General features: G+C 32.7%; 1 protein-coding gene across 1 annotated transcript in view; it reads left to right on the top strand.

The window, feature by feature from the left end:
• The first annotated feature begins 11,992 nt into the window (after positions 1 to 11,992).
• LOC140693727 (uncharacterized) overlaps positions 11,993 to 25,640 on the top strand; it is a 295,946-nt gene continuing 282,298 nt past the window's right edge. The window contains exon 1 of the mRNA XM_072957410.1: positions 11,993 to 12,042. Within this exon, the coding sequence (XP_072813511.1) occupies positions 11,993 to 12,042 (50 nt within the window). The remainder of the gene's footprint in view (positions 12,043 to 25,640) is intronic.

Genomic DNA, 25,640 nt, shown 5'->3' on the forward strand with positions numbered 1-25,640 from the left:
CAAACAAAAAACCAAAAAAGACAATACTGGTGATCTGATTCCCTCATTAAGAGATGTTGCAAGAGTTAAGTGAATTTTTTTTCAAAATTATTTAGAAATATTTTACAATAAAAAAGTGATAATTGAATAAGTGTAGGCTTAATCATTGTTACACCAAGTGTGCATCAACCCATAGGTTATTAAAAAAAACAGAGCAAATTTAATGACTGACAATTAGGGCAATAATGATGAACAGCTGTCCAAACCAAACTGTCCCAAGTCCTGAATCATTGTGAAAACTCAGGGAAACAACCTGTGACTTGATGAATAGCCAATAAATATAATTTATGTGAGAAATGCATTACTATATTTTATGAAGATTTGTGTGTGTGTGTCACTCGGTGATGCCACATGTTGGGCTCAGCTGTGATTCATGGGTCAAGAGAGAATGGGGAGCATTATTCTGTTAATAGCATACACAACAGCTAAAACATATATCGTATTCCAAAACAATGACCCTTTGTTTTTATTTTTATACTGTCTGTCTGTTTTGGAGATAAGAATAAACAAGAATTTTAAAAACGAAGAGCACTAAAAACATTCTCTAAGACTATTTTTTTGAGAAATGTTTGTTGAGCACCTCTTCTTTACCAGCTACTATGAGTCACAGGCAAAGACTGTCTAACTCTCCTTGCAGAAGTTGGATGGGAAGAAATAATATCCTTTTAACTAATCACAAAGAAAAAGTTATAATTGATGTTGAGGACCTGAAAAAAGCCATCTGATTCTTCTTCTACTTCTAGTCTTATGTAATTTCAACTCTCCAATTTTATGTTTGCTTATATAGCTAAGAAGATATTTACAGTATTCTTGAATGATGATTATTTATCATCTCTAAATGTTTTTTCTTTTGACCTATCCTTTCTGCTTCTTTGAGCTACATTGGATGACATTATCTACCCACATGTGCACAATAATTTTCCCATGAAAATGAAGCTTCTTAGAGAAAATCTATTGTTGCTTGGGTTAACTTTACAGCACTTCAGATCCAATTATTTATTTAGGCCATTAAGTGTTTGAAAAAGAAAGACTTAGATTTGAAACCCAATTTGGTCACTGACTGGTTTCAAGAAATTGGAGAAAATTATTTCCTATCTCTCTCAGCTTTAATTTCCATACGTACAAAATTGGAATTAAAACATTTGCTCACTTTATCCCACAGATAGGTGTAAGAAGAACATGAAATGCAGTTTCAGAAAGAACTTAGTTAATTACAATGAAACGTGAAGCATACTTCCTTAATGATAAGGAATTAAAAGTTCGTACATTGACATATCTGATTTCTCATGCATTGGAAATTTCTAAATGGGAATAATCCTGTTAGGGTTGTAAGGGTGAATGTTTTATAATTAATTCTAGCCATTCATTCCAATATCACATCCCTATATTCTTTGTGAGGTTGGTAAATTTAAGATGTTCTGGGTTCCCTTATAAGTGAAGCTGCATATTCTTGCTTTCTCAGGGAAGGACTACATTTCTAAGGGTCTCTTTCATTTTGGCTGTGAGGGATCAGACAGCTTCATTGTTCAGATGATAGCTTAACATTCAGAGAAAAATAGGAAGGCAAAGAATAACTGGAAATCAAACTATTTTCACAATTTGGAAAATTTATGCACATTTCTCAAATCACGAAAAATCATACAGTAAAAAGTCATGACTATAAATCTTAAAAAGGTAATCTTGTGGGTTTCTAGACTTTATATTATATTGCCTTTCTAGGAAATCATTACTACATATCACTAAAAAATATTTCATACCTTAGGTTAATAGTTATAAAGGAGGACACATATGGTACAATAAAAGAAAATGCCATGAGTGATCATTTTTCTGAGAGTTTTAAATTTTATATCCAAAAAGAATATCTGATTGCCTCTCCACTTTTATCTCCTGCCATCAGGCTTGGCCCAGAGAGGCCTCATCTAGACCCTCCAGCAGCCCAGGATACTTCGTATCTTGTAGTCCACATATTTGTCACCTGGGATACACTTTTCAGAATATCTCCTACGTATCCTTGAGACATTATGTCTTTTCTGGGATAACATAAATTAGGTCCCCTTTGTAAAATCTATCACTTGACATGTTGTTAAATAATAATAATAATAATCAGAAAAGTCCTGTGTTTGTGGTGAACATGAAGTTGTAACATTCTGCTGAATACAATACTCACTGTTATATTTTTATAGTTGTATAATGGGTATATTTTTGCTGAATATCTTTCAGGTTAAGAAATATTATGTTGCTTTAATTTCCTTAAATCAAATCACTTGTATATTAACACCTCTTCCTTATGTGGTGAGAAATATTTGTTCTATTCAGCCCAGTTACTCAATGGGGAGATGTTCCCTCCTCACTGGCATTTTTATATTTGACCCTTGGGGACTTTCACTGGCTGGTATGTTAGACAATGCACTCCCCTACACACACACTCTCTCCCTGACATGATCTATTCAGCACATAATCTTGGGTCTCTGCTCATTTTGAAAGCATCCAAACTAGTTGGCTAATGTCCTGTCACTACTATCATTCACATAGACAGAATTGAGGTTGTCAGGCTCCAAGCCAAAAACCTATGTCTAATGTAAGTCCAACTATAGGCAATTGCAAAGTATTTACTTGAGGAAACTCACAAGGGAAAGCTGCTCAGCCCACCCAGACTCAGTGCCCAGCCAATGAATTGCAGTCTCAGAACCCAAGGCCCCTAGTCATGCATGCCTTTACACTTACCTCATTTCCTGGCCCAGGCCCTCCTCTTGGAGGCTTCATCATCAGGGTCTTACTGCAGGGGGGACTCTCAGGCACCTCTGCCAAGTTAACCTTATCAGGGGCCCTTGAAAATATTTTTCTCCATGCTATCCTTGCCCTTACCCTTTGGCTCCCCACAGACCTCAGGCTCAATGTGACAGGAGCATTTGGTTTGGGGGCTCCTTGGAAATTAAGACAAATATTTTCACTGATCCACCTGACCATTGTCTTGGGCAATATCCTGGGGGAAAGTGAACCGCCATGGGAACTGGCACTTTCTCCTGTTTAACCTCTAACTGTGTCATCTCAGCAAGTGATAGAAGGCTTTACTGTTACATTCATCTGGCCTTTTGTCTTGATCAACTACTTCAACATCTGACAGCTTATCTCTCTTTAGCTCAGAAGGCTCTGGGTAAGGCCCAGAGATGGGGCACAGCAACAAATGATGCACAGCAACAAATGAAGTGTGTAGTAATAGAGCCAGAGCTTAGGAAAATACTCTATGAACATCATCATTTTCGGCCATACAGCTGTTTTTCATTTATACCCTTTTTGCCTTTACACATTTTGGAATACTGTAATTCTAAAATTTGAATATTAAAATTAGTTTCTAACCATTGTCCTTTTAAGTCCAGAATAGCCACAATTCCCAGGACACAATGCTTCTCTGACTTTGAGGAGGGTTACCATGGTCTCTCACTCTTTGCTGTGTAGGATACAGTTATAAGAATAAAATAGAAATTAACATTTATTAAACAATCCTGTCAAATGTGTGATAGGAAAATATTCTTTCTGTGTTATCCTTCCAAGACTTAATCTCTCCTGTATCTTAAGTCAATTGCTCTCTTTCTGAGTCACACCTGCTTCTCTTTCCTGTGTGTTTAATATTTATGCTAGTGGGTTTTTGACAGCATTATCTCTTATGATCTTCATCTCCCCTCTACTCCTCTTCTCTTTCCTTATTTTTTTTGGGTTTTGTGTTTTGCAGTTGTACTTATTTGTTTGTTTGTTTGTTTGTTTGTTTGTTTATGCATGCATGCTTTCTGATGGAAAGGATAGTTCACCAACTTCTGGCCACTCTGCACTGTTACATATTGTGAGAAGTTAATGACAATACAATGGGGAAATGGAGAATGTGCACACAATCAGAAAAGTGAATCTTGCCTCACTCTTGTTGTCATGCTTTATTCCTTTTGACACTATAATTTTTATATTCTGGAATTTGCCATGCATCAGTGTTTCATGCAGATTGATTGGGTGGGAGCAGTACAGGGAAAGAGACACCATTTGTACCCTTGAATCATACAGCATGGTTCCTTGACTCTGTTGAGAAATTCCAGATTTTTTAAAAATATAAATATTTTTCCCTAAGGGAAAAACTAGATTTTAAAAGGAATAAAATCAGAAGAATATATGTCCTATGGAAAACATGACTGGCAGCTTCAGGTTTAAAACAAGAAAGAAAAGAATATTGTAGAACAAAATATATGGTTCTCCATATTATTTTCTAAAACTGAGTTTCATACATGTTTCTATTTATTTACAATCCCCAAGTTTGAAATGGAGAATAAAACTAGTCTCTTAAAATATTAATTCTCAAATTGTTTTTTAATATTTTAAAGAAGAAAACATTTTGAGTTTATTCCTTTAATAAACTTACAACAATTAATTTTTGAATGTCTTAAAAATAGCTTTTTAATGCATCTGAAACTATATACAACATCAGATATGTTATTAGAATCTGATAGCATAATATCGATAGATGAGAAATTGCATCTGCAACCCTTCTTGTCTTCCTTTATGAGTATGGAAATGAGATACTGTCAAATATCTCTTTTCAATTATCCATTTTCAAATATCCATTGTCAATTGCTCAAACTTTTGATATTTTCTGGGGGTTTTTGACTTGTAATAAATCACAATTGTATCAGATCCAAATTTTTTAAAAAGCAACTTCCTTAGAAAAAAGTGTTCCCAAATTTATATTATAACCAAATAAATTAAACTGACTTTTTTACCTTTGATGTAGGGCTGCTCTCATAGGGTATGATGTCCCTTTGGAGAATTACTGAGGAACAACACTGATAGAAATTGAATACTGTTTGGAAGAAATCTGTGAGAATCAGATTGTAAGAGGACAATAAAACATGTTTTACTGCTGCATTATTCAGTAACCGTTTGGTTAAAAGTGACATTGATTCAAACTAGTTTAAGCCATAAAAGATTACTTATCAGTCCATACCTTGAGAAGGATAGATACTGTGATAAGGGAAATAAGAATTACCATGGTTCTTAGTGAAATGAAAAAAAATTAATGAGAGACAGAAAGTGTGATGTAAGCAAGATGTTTATTAGTAAATTAAAAGGTACTAAAAGAGAGTACACTCCTGACAATTGGGAGCAGGCCAACCGAGAGGAAAAGTGCTTATTTCAGGTGAGAATGGATTCCAGGCTTCAAATATGTCACTAGCAACTTGTATCATTTTCTGCATCTCGTTTCTGACTTCTTTCTGAGACACCCTCTCTTAATTTTTATGACTGATGCTCATAGAGTTCCAGTTTAACAAAGAACTTATTTTTCAGGACCTCACATGTAGAGAGAACCCCCTTTCCAAATTCCACCTGGAAAATCCCTATATGTCTACTTCTACCACACAGAAAAAGAATCAATCAAGATAAATCAAATTAATCAAGCAATCCCAATTCTCTCTTGCTTAACTTAAACCACATAATCATCCTTAAACCAATTGCAATCTGTGGAAGTTACATTCTAACAGAAATGTTGGTCTCTGTGTTTTGCAGTGACTGCTTCTTGACAAATTATCCAAACTTTAGTTGTGAAAATTCATTTTGCTTTTTGGTTCTCTGGGTCAGTGATTCAGACAGGGAATGATGGGGAAGCCTTTCTGCTTCACTTGACATCTGCCAGGGCATCTCAGAGGCAGGGGTCTGAAGTAATCTGAAGTCTCTCTCACTCATATGTCTGCAGATTGAAGTTAGAGGGAGTTGGACAGATTAGGGACAGAATAGACAGGAATCCTATGGCATCTCTCTCTTACTCCATGTGGTCTCATCACCTGACCTCAGTATGATGCTTAGGGTAATCAGGCTTTTAATGTGTCAGCTCAAAAGTTCCAGAACAAGAGATCCAGGTGGAAGGAAGTTGCATTTCCTTTTTCTTAGAGTCAGAATTTATACAATGTAACTTCTGACACATTATATTCATTAGAAGTGAGTCAATAAACCAGTCCATATTCCAAAGACTCACATATCTTGTGACAATTTGAGAACATGTTTGAAACAACCTCAATGTGCCTTATTTCAGGAGTGGTAAATGACACATTTTGATAGAAATTCCCACAAAGTAGAAGAATAGATAACAAAAAAAAAAGGGGGGGTGTATATGTTTGTTACAACCATGTAAGAAATAAATACATAATAATAACAATCAATTTTAGTTTTAATAGCCCAATATGCTATAGATATTATCTAATTAATTATAATTTGCTATTACAGGTCTAATAAAGTTAACAATTATTTATATCATCTCTGAATTATCACTAAGTCTTTTTCATTGTTAGACATTTTAATCAATCTTTCTATTTATGAGTATTAATTTTCATTTTTCTATCAATTGGTTAAAATAGATCTTTATGAATTTTTTTTTAGGCAAAGTAAACAGGTTCAAATTCTTCTTGAGTCCTGTTTATTTTAAGTGGATTTTATCTTGAAAAGGAATATCTGATCATAAGCTTTTATTTTCAACATTAAACTATGGATGATGCTGTGAGTTTGTTTTTTCTTCTATCATTTTGTGTTTCAAAAGAAAATGTGAGGAATATGAGTTTGTTTATATGTTATTTTTAGTATGAAGCTAACCTTTATCTTTGACTTTTCTGTTATATATTTTATGGGATGAATTTCCTTCGTCTCTCCTCTTTGTTTACATGTAGGTGTCTTAAGAATTATATTACATGTAACATAGTGAGCATTTCATTACACATGCAATGATTTTTAAATATTTTTATTTGTCTAGAAAACATATCCACACTATAATTTTGGCTACAACTTCTTCCCTTTTTGTTCTGTTCTATCAGTAATCACCTGTAATCTGCATTTTAGAATCACCAGTTTACAGCTTCTACAGATACTTGCATCTTTTTTCTGTTAATTTCATCTTGTCCTGTGAATTCAGGGAAACCTTTTCAAATTGTTCCCCATGTCACTTAATCAATAACATTCTTCTGAGAATTCAAAACAATTTCCCAAACATTTTCCAAATTATGGAATAGATCATTTTCAGAATTAATATCCTCCTTTAAGTGTTCTGTATTTTGTTCAATATATTTGATTCTGTACTATACTTTCACGGCTCACAAGTTGTTAATAACTATGTTTTTCTTTTAATATCATTTGAATTGTAATCCTTCCAACATTGTTTATCAAGAGGTGGGTTATGTTAACTTGATCTCTATTCTTCTGAGAGTGCCACACCATCTTGAATAATGTAATTTATAGAAAGTTTTGAAATTGGGAAATGTGAGTCTTCTACCTTTGTTTATCTTTTCCATTTTCGTGGTATCCTGGGCCCTTGAATTTCCATATCAATTTTACAGTCAGTTTATCAATTTCTGTGAAAAAGTTTGGTAGAATTTCAATAGGGAATTCACTGAATCTTAATCAGTCTGGAAACTACTGATGCTTCAAATATATTGTTTGCTAATTTATGAATATGATATCCCTTTCCACTTATGTAAGTTTATCTTAATTCCTTTAAAAGAGGTTTTACAGTTTTCAGAGTACAAGTCTTGTAGTTCTTTTGATAAATAGATTTTAAACATTTTATTCTTTTATATGCAAGATTATAAATGTATGGAATTTGTCCACTGCTATTGTATAGAATTTCAAATAATATTTTATACTGATTTGATATCCAACAATCTTGCTAAACTCATTTGTTACTTCTAATTGTGTTTCAGTGTGTGTGAAATCCTTTGTAATTTCTGTATCCACTCACATGTCATCTATAAGTATATGGAAACATTTTTATATTTGGCAAGGCATAACTCATGTTTTCCTTTAGTTCATGAAACATGATTTACATTAGTTCTTGGGAGATATTTGTAGAAGTTGATATAAAGTCTTTGTAAAGTGTATCCCACATCTAAGTTTTCTCAGGGACAGTTTCTTTACTCTTTTTTTCCCTATTGTGTAACACAGTTTTGTGATTCTTTGCATGTCTCATAAACTTGTTCTTTTTTTAAAAAAAAACTGAACATTTAAAGTAATATAATGTGGCAATTGTGGAAAAAAGATTTTTGTTCTTACTGCTTTTTTTTTGGTACATTTCCTGAACAAATCTATAAAGTCTGTGTTCTATATCACTTGTCAGCAGAACTATCTCTTTTGTTAGCTTAGCGGTCACTTAATAACTTCACACATTTTACTTAAATGTGATATTCCAATAAGTCTCCTGGATATTGCTGAGGGGTTTTATGTGCATGTTAGACACATCTTTAATGCTCCTTCAGTTTACAGCTATGCTTCATCTCTCACTTTGGAGTTTCAATATCAGCCAGCAGTGAGATATTAAGACCTTCTCAGTTCCTCCTGGGCTTAAAAACTGCCCAATACATGACCTTCCACATTCTCAGGAATATATCAGAGCTATTTAAAACCCCCATGGATGTCCTATTTTACAATTTTTCCTTTTAAGTCTTTTGGTCTTCTTCCCATTTGCCCCAGTTGTTGTTATTGGCTCAAGCAGTTTTGGTACTAAACAATTATGGCTGATGATTTTTAACATGTGTCCTGGGGTAAAAATTTCCACTCTACTTTCTGACTCATATCAAATAAAAAGCAGCTGTTGAATTTGGGCTCACAGGGGGCTGCCATGCCAAATAATAATAAAATATCTGTAGGAATGAGGCTCTATGGGGTAGTCCAAATCTATTCTACCCTATTGGGACACCAACTTCAGGAAGTGCTTCATATTTGTTTATATTTAAATAGATACAGAAAAGTACTTAAAGAATATTATCCTATTAATGCAGTGAACAGAGGGTAGCTATTTTAAGATTGTAAATCATATATAACTTTCTGTAAAAGTTAAATGTGCTAGAAAATTTTATATGGGTTTTCTTGGTATTACTTTCAGGTATGCAGCATAGTGATTCAGTATATTTGCTGATTTTATTTCAGTATATGTTATTACAAGATATTAGGTATAATTCCCCATGTTATACAGTAAATCCTTATTGCTCATCTATTTTATATATTGCAGTTTGCATTTGCTCATTCCATATTTTCTTAAGATTGACAATAAGACCAGGTCACCCATTTCATCATAACTTCAGTGAAGTTTAAATTATAATTCCTGACAAATTATTTTTAGTAAATACTCAACATACATACACAAGGGCATCTATTTAATAATAGTTCAATCATTTAAAAAAAAAAAAGAACCTGGAAGGCTTTTCCTACCTGAGAAGATGTCATATTTTCATATTTTAAAGAAATAAAACAACGTAGTATAAACATCACAGTCAACAAATCAGCTTCTTGAAATAAAATGGAAAATTTTAAAATAGAAATAAAACACATTTGAATGAATCTATTCTGTGATAAAAGTATCACAAAAATTGGGCAAAGTGCTGCTTGTTTAAGGGAAGGTGTTGGAAAAACTGAATCACAGAGAAGATTATAACTTTTGATTTCTACATATCAAGATACACAAAGACCTATATGGGAATAGTAAAATCATAAAGGCAATAGAATAAAACCAAGGAAACTATATGCAACATTGTGTTCAGTAAGGGATTTTAATAAAGCATTTGAAAGCACATATACAAGGCCAAAATTTAAAAACTCTGGTTCAGTATTGGCAAATTTAATATTGTTGTTCAATCAAAGGCACAATTGGAAAATAAGCTGAGATGATAGAGAAATGAAGGTATTTGCAAAATTAGTATCTGAAAAATACTTCACATCTACACTATACAAGTTTATATAAACATAATAAAAAACAATAGAGACCAAATGCAAAGAGAACAAATCTCACTAATAAGCAAAGCAAAGAGAGACCTCTGTACATATTCTGTACATGATATGTCCTTTAGTGTATATTTTCAAGATATTTATTACAGCATTCTATGTGGAAGCAAATAATTGGAACCATCCTTGTTAGTGATTACTAAAAATAACAATGCAAATGTAGGATATGTGTAATACATACGATGCCATAATAGGTAGCAAAACAGATATGTATTAACTAGAGGCCCTCAGAGCATTTTGATGAATCTTAAAACATGAAGTTGGGTAAAAACAAGAAGAAAAATAAAATGTCATTGTATTATCATTTCTCAATCCCATTTATGCATGTAAACAATGAAGATATGTGAAAAAAATACATTATACTTAAAAGGATACATAATATTCAACATATGTGTGTAGACACATATATTCAATTATTCATGCCCAAAGCATTAGAATATCTCTGTTGGGGGAACTGGGGATATTGAAAGCATGTAGAAAGTAGAATTGGGAAATATGTACTTAATTCTTGTACTACAAGTCTGCAATAGTGAGAGGAAAAACAAAAATACAGCTATTCTAACCTAATGGGTAAAACTTAAATCTTAACCTGTGATACACTGGTTTTATACTTTACCTCCTACAATCCCTTTTCACAATCAAACTATTATTTATATAACAAATAAATGTTAATTTCCTGGATGCTGATGCCCAATATATTGGGTATGTTTTCCTATAATATCAAGATAATAAAGAAACCTAATTCATTGTGCTGTTTTAAAGATTACATGATTTAATATGGGAAAATATTTAGAACAATGTTTGAGACATATTAAAAGCTCAGCAAAATTGCCTTCTTGAAATTTTTGATTGTTTATATATATATATAAACAAAATTTTAAAATAAATAAAAATATATATATACTATACTATGTACAGTATTTAGAATAAATGATATTGCAATGTTATTTCATCATTATTAAGTGATTAGAAATCTGCATTCAGTATTGTTTCACTTACTTCTAAAGCTTACTGATAGTCTCAATTTTGAACTTGGTCTTTGAAAAATTTAAGAGTCTTATAGTTAAATATGACTATATACATAATATATTTAATATATGAAATATTTGTAAATAAATGTATATATACTCATTTAAATAAAACTGTAACTGATTAGATCACAGCAGAAAACCTTAAAGAGACCTGGATTCTTTTGAATGCTAATTTCCACATTCACACATCCTCAGAAATTTTGCTTTATTTCTGTGCATTCTGTGATGTTTTGGGCATTTTTCTCCTCTGTGAGTCACTTTCACCATTAAGACAGCTTATCTGATGAGTAAAATATACATAGGAGTTCCTAAAATCCCTATGCTACTCCAACCAGTCCAATATTCTATTGTTCTCAAGGAGTTAGACAATGCTTCTTTCCTTGCTGCCTTAGCTAAGTGTTCTCAATGTCGCGTGACCTGGATTAGATTTTGTGGTCATCTCAGAACTGAATTCTGTGGCTAGGAGAATGGGAGTCCTTCACGGAGTTTAAGATTAATCATTCCCATCAAACTCAAGGAGAGAGTGGAATGGGAATGCCATTTCACAAAAGAAAAGCTGAGTGCTCTAGTTAGAATTCTAGGGAGTGAGTCTTAAGTAAAGTACCAACAAATAGAACCTTTAAAATGAATACACAATAGTTCTATACATTCCCTCTAGAGTCTTTTTCTTCTTTTTTTTATTATAAAGGATTATTCAAGATGTGTATCTCCATTTAATCTGTTTTCCTCATGTTTTTAAAGACTTTCCCAATATATCTAAGTTCTTGGCTTCTCCTTATGACAACATTTCAGATATTGACAAATCCATTGGTTTCATTTTTTATATATTGTTTGTGGAGTATTTAGAGGCTCTGCTGTAACAGGCAAAAAAAAAAAAAAAGAAGAAGCACATATATTTTCCTGATAAAACATCTGTGCTACAAAGATATTCAATGTTGTATTTCTTTGTTATTCTTTAGCTTTAGACAAACAAAACCAAGTGCATATAGTTTGATGAAGTCTAACTGAAATTATCATGGTCAAGCTAAAGGATATAGGTTGGTTGCATCACCTAACTACATATTCAGTTTTCCCTACAGTGTAAGCATAAAATCACTGATGCTGACACTCGGAAATGGCCTATCAACATGATGCTGGACATGTGCCTGGTAAGGGAACCAGGAAAATTTCAGAGGATGTACTATGCTTTTCTTTAGAGGCATGCAATATATTTGAGGATGCTTTCAGAGAATGTGTATAAAGAAAGAAATGAGTATAGGGCTTTTCTCTCTCACCTATAGGTGTCAGATTGCAGAAAAAACACAAGCAAAAAACCTCACATTTGGGGGATTGGAAGATTGTTTAGATAAAATAAAATATAACAACATAAATAACCATAATAAATTTATCTCTGACCACTGAATGGCAAGGATTATAGTTTATCCAGGAAACTTGGATTTTTTTCATGATTAGTCTAAGCTGCAAGTGAATATTTTACTTGATGTTGCAACATGTAACATGAAAATCACTAAATCAGCTTGTTTTGCTCCTTTCACAAAGTATTTAATAAATAAAGAAGGTACAAAAATTAGAGGAGCATATCTCAGTACTGCAAATTTTGCTGTTTAAAAATAAAAGTTAGAATATATTAAGGTACAGATTTTAAGCTTTAGGACATAGATTATAAAATTCAAGAGTTAGATACAAACCTTCTACATCCCAGAAACAATATTGTAAGGCAATAAAGTCCATCAGGAAATTTTCTAGAGAATCAAGCACAACAGGCCAGTACATACTGTTAGATTTCAAATAACAGAAGACTCCAACACAATTTGCATTTAACTGTATGTATATTATTTGTATACAAGACATTTAGAGACAGGATATCTTGAAACGTTATTTGTTGACATGCAGTGACATCAACAAAGACCCAGTTCTTCTCATCTTTCTTCTTTGCCATCCTGAGGGTGTTTGATTTGTCCAGCCCTCAGATGAGGCTAATGGCTGATGAACAGGAAGGAAGTTGCTGCATACTGATGTAGCCTAGGTGGGTAAATTCATCCTGCAGTAAAAATGTCTTTTTCTGAAGACAAAGTCATTGAATTTATCTACAACAAAGTCCACAAGCTGGGATTAATAGCCCAGTGGCCTGCATTATCAAAAACTCATGAAAATAGTCCCATAGTGCCTTGCACAGCCAAATAAGCACATGGAAGACCGGGCTAGACTAAGAATTTCAATGAGATTTGTGTCCTGAATGGGTGAATTTTTTTTCTGCACCCAGCAGGGATTCCTACAGAATTGAGAATTTTCTTAATAAATCTGAATAAGAATAATAATCTTTCTCATCTAGTGTGATATTGGAGGTCATGAATTTGGTCATTCTTTGATTCCTATGTGTTCAATTCTGCTTTACAAATTTTTTGGTTGGCAAATTTTTGAAGCTGGCTTTACTTGTTTTTGTCTGGGAGTAATTTTTTAAATGTCAAATCTGTAAGAAAATTTTAATCTATTTTGCTGATACAAAATTTTACTTATTTTCTATGTCTTGATGATTTCATTAGAAATGTAGAAGACTAAGCCTGTGGGTAGGAAAACCCATCTGATTTCAATATGTTTTACTCTTTACATGATACTACGTGAAGGTTTTATTTTATGCATATGGACATTAATACATTAAAAATATTTTTCATCAATATGAATATTTTGATCAACTGTTTTATCTTAAATTACTTTATAGAAAAAAATGAACTGTCATTGATGGTAGTTCTATAGGGTATGTAATTATTGCTATTCATATAATTCATTAGGAGGAAAAGATAACAAATTATTTTAATGAGTCCCCAGACATAGATTTGATTCAATCTACAAACTCATGTATGTTTTTGTGATATATTCAAATTAAATTGTCACTATCTGATATTCTCAGAATTGTTCTTTCTTGTAAAGTAATAAATATAGCACATAGATCAAAACAACTTCTTTACTCAAGTGTTATAGCACTTCCAGGAAATTATTAACACTTCCGGCAAACCTTCTACTTATGATTTTAAAAAACAATATTATTATTTTCCATTCAATATGGTAAACTCAGACATCACTGTATGATGATGTGCAGTAGAACCATGAAAAGCCACTTATCTAAAGAATCTTATTTAAAATATTTCATAATTATTTTATCCAAACAATTGCAGCTATCACTACATAAATGTACAAATGTTTAAAATAGTAAACTCTAGAGTAAACTGCGTGGACTGGAATTCTGGCTCAGGCATATTCTGGATATAATCAAGTAACTTATGTGTTAATTTCCTTATCTGTAAAACTAAGGATTAAAATAGTACTTTCCAAATGAGTGATTATGGTTATTGACATTACAATACAGATAAAATGCTCATTGAAGGCATATTATTTTAATTATTAAATACATTTTCTTATCTTGAGTGTATGAATATATATGAAACATAGGATATATATTTGGTCTTTGCTGCCAATTTCTGACACAGAGCTTCTAAATCTCTTGTAACTTCCTGGATGATGAGAATATCTTTTGTTCTAATGAGTAAACTCTTGGTGGCTTTTGGATAGCTTCAGCATCAGAGCTGGTCACCAGAAAGACCAAGCCATTACCAGAAGTTTGGAACTTTCAGCCTCATCCCCTGTTCTCCAGGGAGGACAGATAGGCCAAAAATTGAGTTAATAATCAATCATTTCTACCTGTATCTCAGCACCTTCCTGTGTCTCAGGGCTGACAGCTTTTCCTTTTCTATGTGAAAAGAAGTGTTTCCTATGTTCTGTGCATTCTCTGAAAGGCATAGAAGGGCTCCTTGTTTCCTTTTTTCTGGACCACTACTTGTCATCTACTTCTAAGCAAAGATCACTCATGCTATTTAAACTTGAAAAGATTCAGTGCTACTATATTTAAGGTGTTAATAAGAAAGAAAAAAGAGAAAAAAGAAAACAGACAAAGATGGAGAGGACAAAAGAGAAATAAGCAAAGAGAAGAAAAGGAAGGAAAGGAAAGGAAGGAAGAAAGAATGATATAGGGAAAATGATAGGCAACAAAAATAACATTTAACATTGTTTTGTTAACTAAACTATAGAATATAGGATGCAACAGAAACATCAGAATTCTTTGATATGACCCTTTAACATCAGATGAGAATACTGAAGAACTGCTGTGCTTGGTATCCTTGAGTTCATTCATCAGTGCTTATTTAGTGCTAATAAAAGTCAGGCTTTGGTCTAGATGCTAGAACACAGCAGTAAATAAAAGAAAGTCCCTATTCTGGGGATCTTCTTAGCAGAATTAAGATTCTTGTTCTGATTTCCCAATTCCCAATTACTCTGCCTACCTCATTACACCCATGCCCTAGTGAAAGTGACCTCAATGATGGCATGAACCTGGTGTGTATTTTTGGAAGAAGTGGCTACGTTTAGCATTTTAACATGCTAAGAATCTCTGGTCATAAATATAATTATTTAAAACACCAAATTATTAATTAGAAAATTATTTCCATAAAATGTATTCTACTGAATGTGTGCTGGCCTCACTAAAAAATGAATAAATGACTTGTGGTTGGTAGATAAAAGCAGCAAAGGGATCATTCTTAGAAAGTTACATTATTCTTTGTTTATGTTTCCAGTCTTTTAGTGTGCCAGTTATTCTGGCAAACAAACAAGCAGCCCTTAAATACTGTTACAACACAGAAATCATGCTTAGGAAAAGATAAAGGCTATATTAGAGAGGATTTTAAAATACTTGGAAATATTGCACATGCAAAACAGATAGAGGAGTTGCAGAAAATGCTACATTTTTACTTGTGTTGATTGGCATAGGTAGGGGAATGTAAATTGCTTGGGGTCCATCAAAACATGGCAAGTGACTCAAAGATGCCCCAAGTGACATTGTACAAGCTAGACAATTTGTCACTAGAAACCTCTTTTCATTTTTGAGTGTGTCTTTGTTTGGAATCACATTGTTGATTTATCACATTTTATAGTGCATTTAGTATGCATTTATGTAAAAAATAAACATTATTCTGCAAAAAATGTTTTCTGAGTATAGATTAAAAAAATGTTTAAGAGCTTTGTAGCAGGAAAGCATAAACTGAACAGTCCTATGTCAGGAAGGTCTACAACCTTCTCCTGCTTTTACCTTCTTTTCTTCCTTATCAGAGTCTCTGTCTTTTCTTTTCACTTTTCACCCCCATGGGGAAATGTCTGTCTCTTTATCAAGGTCAGATTTAAATGTCAGCACATTGTGAGGCTGGTCTCGCCTCCAGTTCTGTCTTTCTTTTGTTAATCTCCTCATTTTCTGCAATTCTGAATCGTTCACATTTACTTCCTTTATAGTAGTTTAGAAAAATCAGTCCTGCAGTGTTGATAGGATTAGAGTAATGAGATGAGGAGGCAGGAACACTATTTAAGAGTCTGATTGCATAATCCAAGTAAGAATTGATGCTGACCTGATATAAAGTAATGTGGTGGAGATGAACAGAAAACAATAAGAAAGGTATTAGGTAATATAAAATAAAAATGTGAAATTAAACAAAGTAAAGCACAAAACCAAAAAACAAAATAAAGGCAAAAACAGAAAACCAGATGAAATAAACTAACAAAAAAAACCTTGATTCATCAGACTAAAGAAAAACAGTAGAATAATTTGGGTGAATATATAATATATCATCTGAATCAGGAAACAGTTTAGGGTGAAAAGGAACACTATTGATAATTAAATCAAACAAGAAGCTTCTAACTAGAGCAGGCTTGTGAAAACCTGGGCATCTGGTCACCCTGAGGATAATGGAATCATTGCTGAATTATACATTGAAATGTATTTAAATCCTAATCTTAATTAATCACTACTTTTCTGGGAAAATTTTTCAAAATTAGCTAAATGATTTGAGGGTTAGTTTTATCTTGCCAAAATTGGTCTAGATGTACTGAAGAACGGTGGGTGAAAAGGACTAAATCTAAGCATCTAGCTATATTTCTAAGATTGTATGAAAACAAAGAGGATAAAAGCTCTCCTTCCTCTCCCTTCCTTCCCCACCCATCCTCCAACTCCTGAACACAGATAAACAAACCAGACCTCCTCTGAAGAAGCCAGGTGCTCACCATGATCACATTGTCAAACCATGGGAAGATGTTACTCCTTGCTAACCACATTCTTGAATCAAATGATTAAGTTCCAAAGCTTCAACATCGTGTTTTTACTGATGCTTTCAAAATGTGTATCTCCAATCTCAATATCTCCAATGAATGGAACACAATATATTTTATGGGGTACTCAACTCAAATTTTTGAAAACTAGCATGTATTTTACACTTAAAAGATATCCAATTCAGATACTAGATTTTCATCAATTACTTGATCTGTATTTGGATTTTATAAAATTTGCAGTTCAGAAAGTAGAGTCACAACCTAAGTTGATCCAAATACAAGGAAAATTTTTCAGTGAGTTGAGTAGCAGCTTTAAATTTAAGTTTAACTTCAGTAGATTAAATAAAATGTAAAATTTTGTCTCTGCTAAGTACCAGAGGCTACCACACAAAACAATGAAGGAAAAACAGGTGTCTCAAAGTTACAGATTCACAAATTGCATGTTTACCCTACCCTCAAATCTGCTTCTCTCCTAGGCTTCCCGACTACAGTACCTGGCACTGTCATTTACCAGTGGGCTAAGGTCAAAAAACTTGAAGTCAGACAACTCTAGGCTATTTCCACCCCTCATATTCAGTGTCCAGGAAATTGTAATATAAATGTAAAAAAAAAAAACTGACCACCATTCACCACCTCTGCTGTTAAAGCTCAAATATTTATTGATTCTTCTTCTTTCACTTTTAGTGCCTATATGCTATTTCCCAGGCTAACTAATCCTTTTCATCTGAATGTGCTACTTAGTTGCTCAGAGTTCCTCAAAATATTTTCATTACTCATAAAAAACATACTGCAATCAAAAGTCTGACATGATCTGGTCAATTTTCGCTCTGTTGACTCATCCGCCATCTGCAGATCATCCAAGGTGTTTTCCTGATTATGCCCTGACCACAGGAAGCACATCCCACAGTAAGGCTTTACCTTTGCAGACCGCTTTGAAGTTATTTCTCATCTAGTTACTTGGCTAACTCCCTTATCTTCTCATTGAGGCTCTCCTATTTTTTTATTTTATTTCATTTTTTTAATTGAAGTATAGTCAGTTACAATGTATCAGTTTCTGGTGTACAGCATCATGTCCCAGTCATACATATATACATACCTATATTCATTTTCATATTCTTTTCCATTAAAGGTTATTCCAAAATATTGAATATAGTTCCTTGTGCTATATAAAAGAAATCTGTTTTTAATCTATTTCTATATGTAATTGTTGCCATATGCAAATCTCAAACTTCCAAATTTATCCCTTCCTAAACCATTTCCCCCAGTAATCATAAGATTGTTTACTATGTCTGAAAATCTGTGTCTGTTTTGTAGATGAGTCCATTAGTGCCCTCTTTTTCCTTTTTCTTTTCTTTTCTCTTTTTTTTTTTTTAGATTCCTCATATGAGTAATATCATATGGTATTTTTCTTTCTCTTTCTGGCTTACTTCACTTAGAATGACAATCTCCAGATCCACCAATGTTGCTGAAAATGGTATTGTTTTATTCTTTTTTTTTTAATCAGTGAGTGGCATTCAATTGTATAAATATACCACAACTTCTTTATCCAGTCATCTATCAATGGACATTTAGGTTGCTTCCTTGTCTTGTCTGTTGTATATATTGCTGCTATGAACATTGGGGTGCATGCCTCTATTTCATTAAATAAAAACTCTCTCACCTTTCAAACATTCATTCTATTTTCTCTTAACAAGTTAAACTCTAATTTGTTTTCAGAACTCTTCTTACATGGAGAACTGTCACAGCATAGTGGTTAAGAGTACAGATTTTTTGGAGCCATATTTTCTGGGTTTTACTTTTTAGTAGTTATGTGACCTTGAGCAATTTTACCTTACCACTCTGTGCTCTGGTTTCCATAACCCTAAAAATGAGGCTAATAATAGTACCTTGATAGTGATAATGTTACTTTATCTACGGGGCTTAAAACAGGGCCTGGCACATGGAAAATACCCAATGTTAAGTTATATATTTATTTGTTATTATTTATTTCTCACATTAGAGTGAAAGATACATGAGAAGGGGCAATTTGTCAGTTTATTTACACAATCTTCCTAGATCCTAGAAAAAATGCCTGGCCTATACATGAATAGAAAGGCCAGAGTTAAAAAATATACATACAGATGCAAGAAGACATCAACAAATAATAATAATTAAATAAGATAATGCCCAGAAGAAGTATTCAAACAGGGAATTGGGAGAAGAGAGGATTAAAAAGAAAATCTATCTGTACTGTTTTGAATTAAATTAAATTGTTCTTTTAGTTTCACTCTTTTGTTAGCTCATTTCTGCATCCATCCTTCATTTAATACTTTACATAGGTAAGGCTAACTTGCCTTGGCTTATCAACAGGGAAAATTATGTGACACCCAAGATGCTCCATTTGAAAGCATGCCATGTATTGCAATTAAGAGAGGACCATGTCAGTAAATAGGAACCTGGATTCATTTCTTGACTATACCACCACAAGGGATTGATACTGCTTTGTGTCTCTCATCTTAGTTTTCTCATGAATGGAACTGGATTAAGTAGTTACTATTCACCTTCTAGCTTTCTAATTTATTGCATTTTTGTGGTATTCTCTGACTTTTTCCTGAATGTGTTCTATCTTTGTCCTCTTTCTGTCCTCAATTGGCACCAGTAGAAGGCATCAAAGTAATTTTAATATCATGGTAAACAGAGCATAATTGCAAAAATAAACATAAGGCACAAAATTTTATGCTATATATGTGTACTCACTGATAGTTGAATGTTATGCTATTTGGATTAGCATGGGTAATCATTTCTTATCTTGCCCAACCAAATATGGTAATATGAATTGTTAATTGATTGCATAAAGCACATGAAAATGAAGCAGTAAAAGTAAGTAAAATAGAGAAAAGAAGGGTACCAGATAAAATTACAAATGGACAAAATGAGGGCAAGCAGATTCTATAGCCATCATAATTTATATATTTCCTATGGCTTCAAATTCTTTCTTGTTTCACAAATTAACCAAAACTGCTTTCTAGTGGAATAAGAGAATGGAGAAAATCAACAAATATGTGTAATCCTGAATCTGATTTCCAAATGGGCATCTGAATCAGTGAGGATGTGTTGTCTTCAAGTTGTAGAAAATCTGAATAATTTTGGCTTCTACTGTAGGCACTTGTATGCTTTCCTTTAATAGAGATTTTAGAAAAAGAGAATCTCACAGAGCGTGCTCCAGTGATGGAATGATGGAATCCTTTTCAAGCATTCTGCTGAGTATTCTGGCTACTCCTCCATTCATCAGATGGTGCTGGGGTTTCAGTATCACATCCTCAGTTAACAACATCTGAAAGCAGCAAGGAAGGAGTGTGTAGAGGAGATCTTTCTTACTACTCTCCCTTTTCATCAGGAAGAAATAATGTTCCCTGAAACACCAAGTATTTTCTCTTATGTTCTCTTTGAAGACAATCTCCAGCAAACTAAGCCAATTGGGCTGAATATTGGTCATTCCCTGAGTTTAAGGTGCCATTTGAAAACACTGATATCCTTATTAAGTTTATTTGTGGTTTTTAACAGATAAGTGGGAAGGAAAGACAGACTGTTGGGTCAAAGTGTGTTTGTTTATTTGTAGTTGTTCTTCCTTTTCACATGTCCTTTAATAGGTAATAGTTCTAAACAAGGTCTATATTATTTTGGGCCTTGTATAAGATTGTTCTTCATTTCTTTAACTTTTATTTTAATATGATTTGCCCCTCAGGCTGAGTATCCCCACCGCCTTCCCAGGAGCAGGAGGTGAAAACATGGAGCCCTTTTTTGGAGTTTTGCTGTAGGATTTTGTATAAGTAAAGTTGATAAACACACATGGGAACATTTCTGGACCTACTATGTGGTGGTGCACTTAATGCTTTTTAGATTTTTAAGTATCACAACTGCTGACTTCCATTGATCTTCACAAAATGAAAAATAGAAATAAGTTGTGAACAAATCACTCATAAACTCTTTAGCCACAGTTGAATCAATCATTTCCTTGTGATTGCATTTTGGGAAGAGGGTTACAAATAAAGCAAAGTCCCTACTGGGAGAGTTTCAACCACCAAAACAACCAAACAAGTGTTAGATATGACACTGTCTTCTTAAAAAGGAGCCCTTAACATTGGCCAGTATATGAATTTTGTGTGTTAGTGTGTGAGTGTATGTGTGTCTGCATGTGTGTGTATGGACTAAATTATTAAATATCAGGGCTGCTGTAAATTCTTAGGATTAATTTTATTATTAGGAATAAAGAAGGGAAAAACATTTGCCATAATTTTTTGTGTCTTTTATTATAGTATTTTAATAATTTGTCAGAAAACTAAATACCTATATATTTTTATTAATTATATAATTTGTTGTAACTCATAAACAGTAACTATATAATTTATTAAAATAATATTTATAATAACTTATTAGAACATTTTAAGGTGCTCAAATGTTTTATTATTTTGATATAAAACAGAAATTTATGAGAAATTATCGTTAAATATATTAAAAATCAAATAAGGATAAAAATTAAAAATAAATTCTTAAATGCTAAGTAGTACACAAATTTCATGTTGTCATGGTAACCTAAATATCAGAGATCAACTGGAGTGTCAGACAGAATGGGAGACAGCTTTAATACATTTGTTTTAGAATTTTTGCCTCATGTAGCAATGTTTTATGCATTTAACTGCAATTTCATTCATATATTATCATCTAATGAGTAATATAAATGACTGTCAATGAACCAAATATGTTACTGTAGAAAATATATTTTTAAAAGACGTAAAATCAAAGCTAATATTGTACAAGTACCATAAATGCAGACTTTCTTCTCGTCACACATTAATTAAAATGTTATTAAAATTCTCTCAGTACAATGATTTTCAAACAGAATAACATATATTCAGCTCTTAAAATCATCTTTATATGAGTTTCCTGTTTTCCTGTGGAGTTTCAAGTTAAGTGACCATTTCTTCCCCTTTTGCTGTTGTCAATCATGCACATATTCAAAACATAGAGCTTACACAGTCATTGTCAAATGAAGAGCCAATCCGAAGGAAAACAAAGAAAAATAATTATCGCGGACATCCTTTGAAAGAAGAATCTAAATAGCCAAAACTAATGCCAAGTAAATGCAAGGGGTTTTTTATTATTTTTTTCTCTATCTCATTACTGCTGTGTTTCCTCTGATAGCAAAATTCTTTTCAAAACTGCTATATAATTTTAGTTATATTGAAAAGTCTCCAATTGATTCTAAATACATGAGAATTTAAATCAACCTATCTGAGACAAGCCTTTGTGGGCAGGAAAATGGACATTTCTGCCTCAAGGTCTTGAGGGTTTTTACGAGTGACAAGATGACAAATGCTAAGGTCATTGTCCTGGATGAGCATATCAGTGATTTGATATATGACAATCTGTTTTGAACAACTCGTTTGGGATATTGAGATTGAATGCTATTGCACCTATGTGATTGAAATTTTATTAAATTTTATTCTCCACCCCACATATTCACAATCAAATAACAGGGGAAATATTAAATCAGTGGTTATAGATTATTTCATTATGTTTCATTGATGGATTTCAGAAAAACACATAATCCTGATATTTATCACAATTAAGTCTCGATAAATACTCTATCCTTGGTCACACTTTAGGGAAAAAAATATCAAAGTATTGTGAGAGAAGTTCTTAGTGTTTATGAATACTAGCTTTACAATTGGTAGCCTCCACACCAGTGTTTGTGTTTTAGTGTCAGTCTAGCAGTTGTACGTTCTTAAATAATGTCCTAGGATTTAAATTTCCTAATGTCCAAAATTACTAATGTTTTGGCTTCAATCTCCAAATATGTACTGATGCAGCTCTCATCTTTATTTCCGGATTAAAGAATCTTTGCATTCATCTTAATTTAATGTTGTTAAAATAAAAAGCACGGTGAGTTTTTAGATTTACCAAATTCTCTGTAACTCACAGTTTAAATTTTAGTGGGTCATTTTAGGGTAAAGAATAAGAGACTTTGTTCCATTATAAAGAATATGTTATTAACCATTTAAAATAATAGAAAAATTTTAGTCTTTTCTCTTTAGAGCTTGAACTGAATGTAGGCATTAAGAAATAAAGAAATTGTGGTAACAATAGAAGTTACACATAGAAAAGTAAAGAAAATAATCACTTTTAATTCCTAATTTTAGTGACTTTGATAATGATAATAACATCAAACTATAGTATAAAAGTCTAGATGTTCTAATAATTTAATGTATTTTGTCCTTTTAAGCCTCCCTGATAATTCCATGAGCTAGATTTCATTATTAATCTAATTTTACAATCAAGAAAACAGAAGTAAAGAATTTAAGTTACTTGTGCAAGATCACACTACTTATAAATGACAAACTTACTATTAGAGCCAAAGGAGACCCGACTTTTTACACTAGGTTGATACTTCTTTCTCATAAATTTCAGTCTTCTTTGGTGTCCAAACATCACAAATTTCTCCCTGCTTCTTCTTAGTCTATCCATTGCTTTTATCCTGCTACCTTTTGAATATATATGAACCAGAGTTAAGTTCTAAGATTTTATATTCTCACCTTGTACCTAGGTAACTTGTTAATGTAACTAGAGTAATTTACTTCACAAGGCAGCAATCTTTTGGAGATTAAGACATTTTTACTCCATATTATTCGGTGGCTGCTGGAGGCATCTTGCCAATGATATTAAATCTTAAATGCGATTGAGCTCTGCAGTCATCACATAAGCTAATACAGGCAGACTTCCAAGTTTTCATGCTGTTGGGTGTAAGCCTACTGGGAACCATGTGATAGCTCTGCCCTGCTTTCCATCAAGTAGAATCTCATACAAATCAAACCCTTCTGGCATTACATCCAAGAAAATTTGAAAAGATTTGTATGCAAACATCCTTCCCTTTAATGCATCAAGCTTGTAAATATCTGGTGAACATGTTTGATGGCAAGCTGTTTTCCAAGGCAGGGCAAAGTTCTTCCATGAGGAAAATTCATTTTTCAAAAAAAAAAACATAAAGCAATAAAAAAGATCAACTTATATCACCTTTAACAAATGGAACTAGGGGACTTAAAATTTTTCCTGAATGTTTTTCCTATGATGAATGTGGTTAAATTGTATGTCACATATCTAAGGACAAAATGATGAGTTTTCATTCTTTGATTTACTAAGGCCTCTCATCTACTGCTCTCCAACACACACTCCACTTTCCCCTTCATAGGACAGTAGGGAAGAGAGTTCTGGATTTAGAAATAAGAGATCATGGAATAATAGTCCTATTTAAAAAAAAGATCAACAATCGCTTAGGCTCCTACATATGGATATGTGTAATGCAGTCTTTCTTATATGCATATTGTGTTTTAAAAATAAGATACCACGTGAATAGTTCACACATAAAAAAGGAAGTCCTCTATATAAGTTTACAAATATATATAATGGATATTTTGTATGTTTGCTTGTGGATGTGTGGATGTGAAACTAAGTAAATGTATTCATATATACACATACATATATACACATATACATATATATATTTATATACACACATATACATATATATATATTCAGTGCTGTTCCAGAAGGTAGATTATTACCTACATTTTTCAGACATACTGGAGGTACAAATACACTAATAAACATTTTTCAAAGACATTAATCCATGCATAAAGTCTCTATCAGTTATCTATTTGCTTAGTTTCATCATTTATATTATAGTGGGCCTCATGATGTTAGATATGAATGCAATATGGTCCATTATGTCAGGCCCCAGGTTGTTAAACACTCCCAGTGAGCTGGTAAACTTTTCAGAAAATTGCATTGTCATGATACTTGTCAACCACAAGCAAATATTAAGAACTTACTTCTTCATTGCGCATTGCTAATTGCAGGATAATTAGTTGAAGGGTTTTGTGACTTACAGAAGCAAAGTCCGTGATCTCTCTGGTATCATAGACACAGTTACATAACAGCCTTAGGAAACAGAGATAGGAAATGTTAATTAAAAATGAATATTTGGATAAGTACTAGAACAATATAAAACAGACATCCAGGAAGCTTTTCATATAGAAACACCAGAGAAGAATGCCATAGAGGTTTGAAAGATTTGGGAAAATATTGGTAAAGTGAGCTGGGAATTAGACATATATTTTTAAAGGAGGAAGGGATATTGATTTGGAATTGGATCAAACATCTACCTTCTTTATGTGATTTAAAGGACTTTTCAAACACTTCTTCTTCAATGATTTGATGAACTTAACAACCACAAAACTAGTTTTCACTAATTCCTGTTAATCCACTGAAGAACTTCATTCTAACTCAACTATCCACATATATATGAGTTTTAAGTTGTTATTAGCTTGTACTAGCAACCATCACCCATAGCTAAATAAATAATTGTACAACTATTTAGATGTCACAATTTACAATATTTTCACTCTTACATTTGAACCTCAATATAATGTGAGTTAAGGAGGACATGGTATATGTTTTTTCAATTTTGCAGATGAGAAAAATGAACATGGCATCTTGAATCAGATATACTCGATTTCAAATTCTGGCTTTGTAACTTACGATCAATTTGCATTTCCATGCATTCTTCAGTATTTTTTAAATAAAATGTTTTGAACA

The sequence above is a fragment of the Vicugna pacos genome, unplaced genomic scaffold, assembly GCF_048564905.1.
Source record: "Vicugna pacos unplaced genomic scaffold, VicPac4 scaffold_20, whole genome shotgun sequence".
Lineage (NCBI taxonomy): Eukaryota > Metazoa > Chordata > Mammalia > Artiodactyla > Camelidae > Vicugna > Vicugna pacos.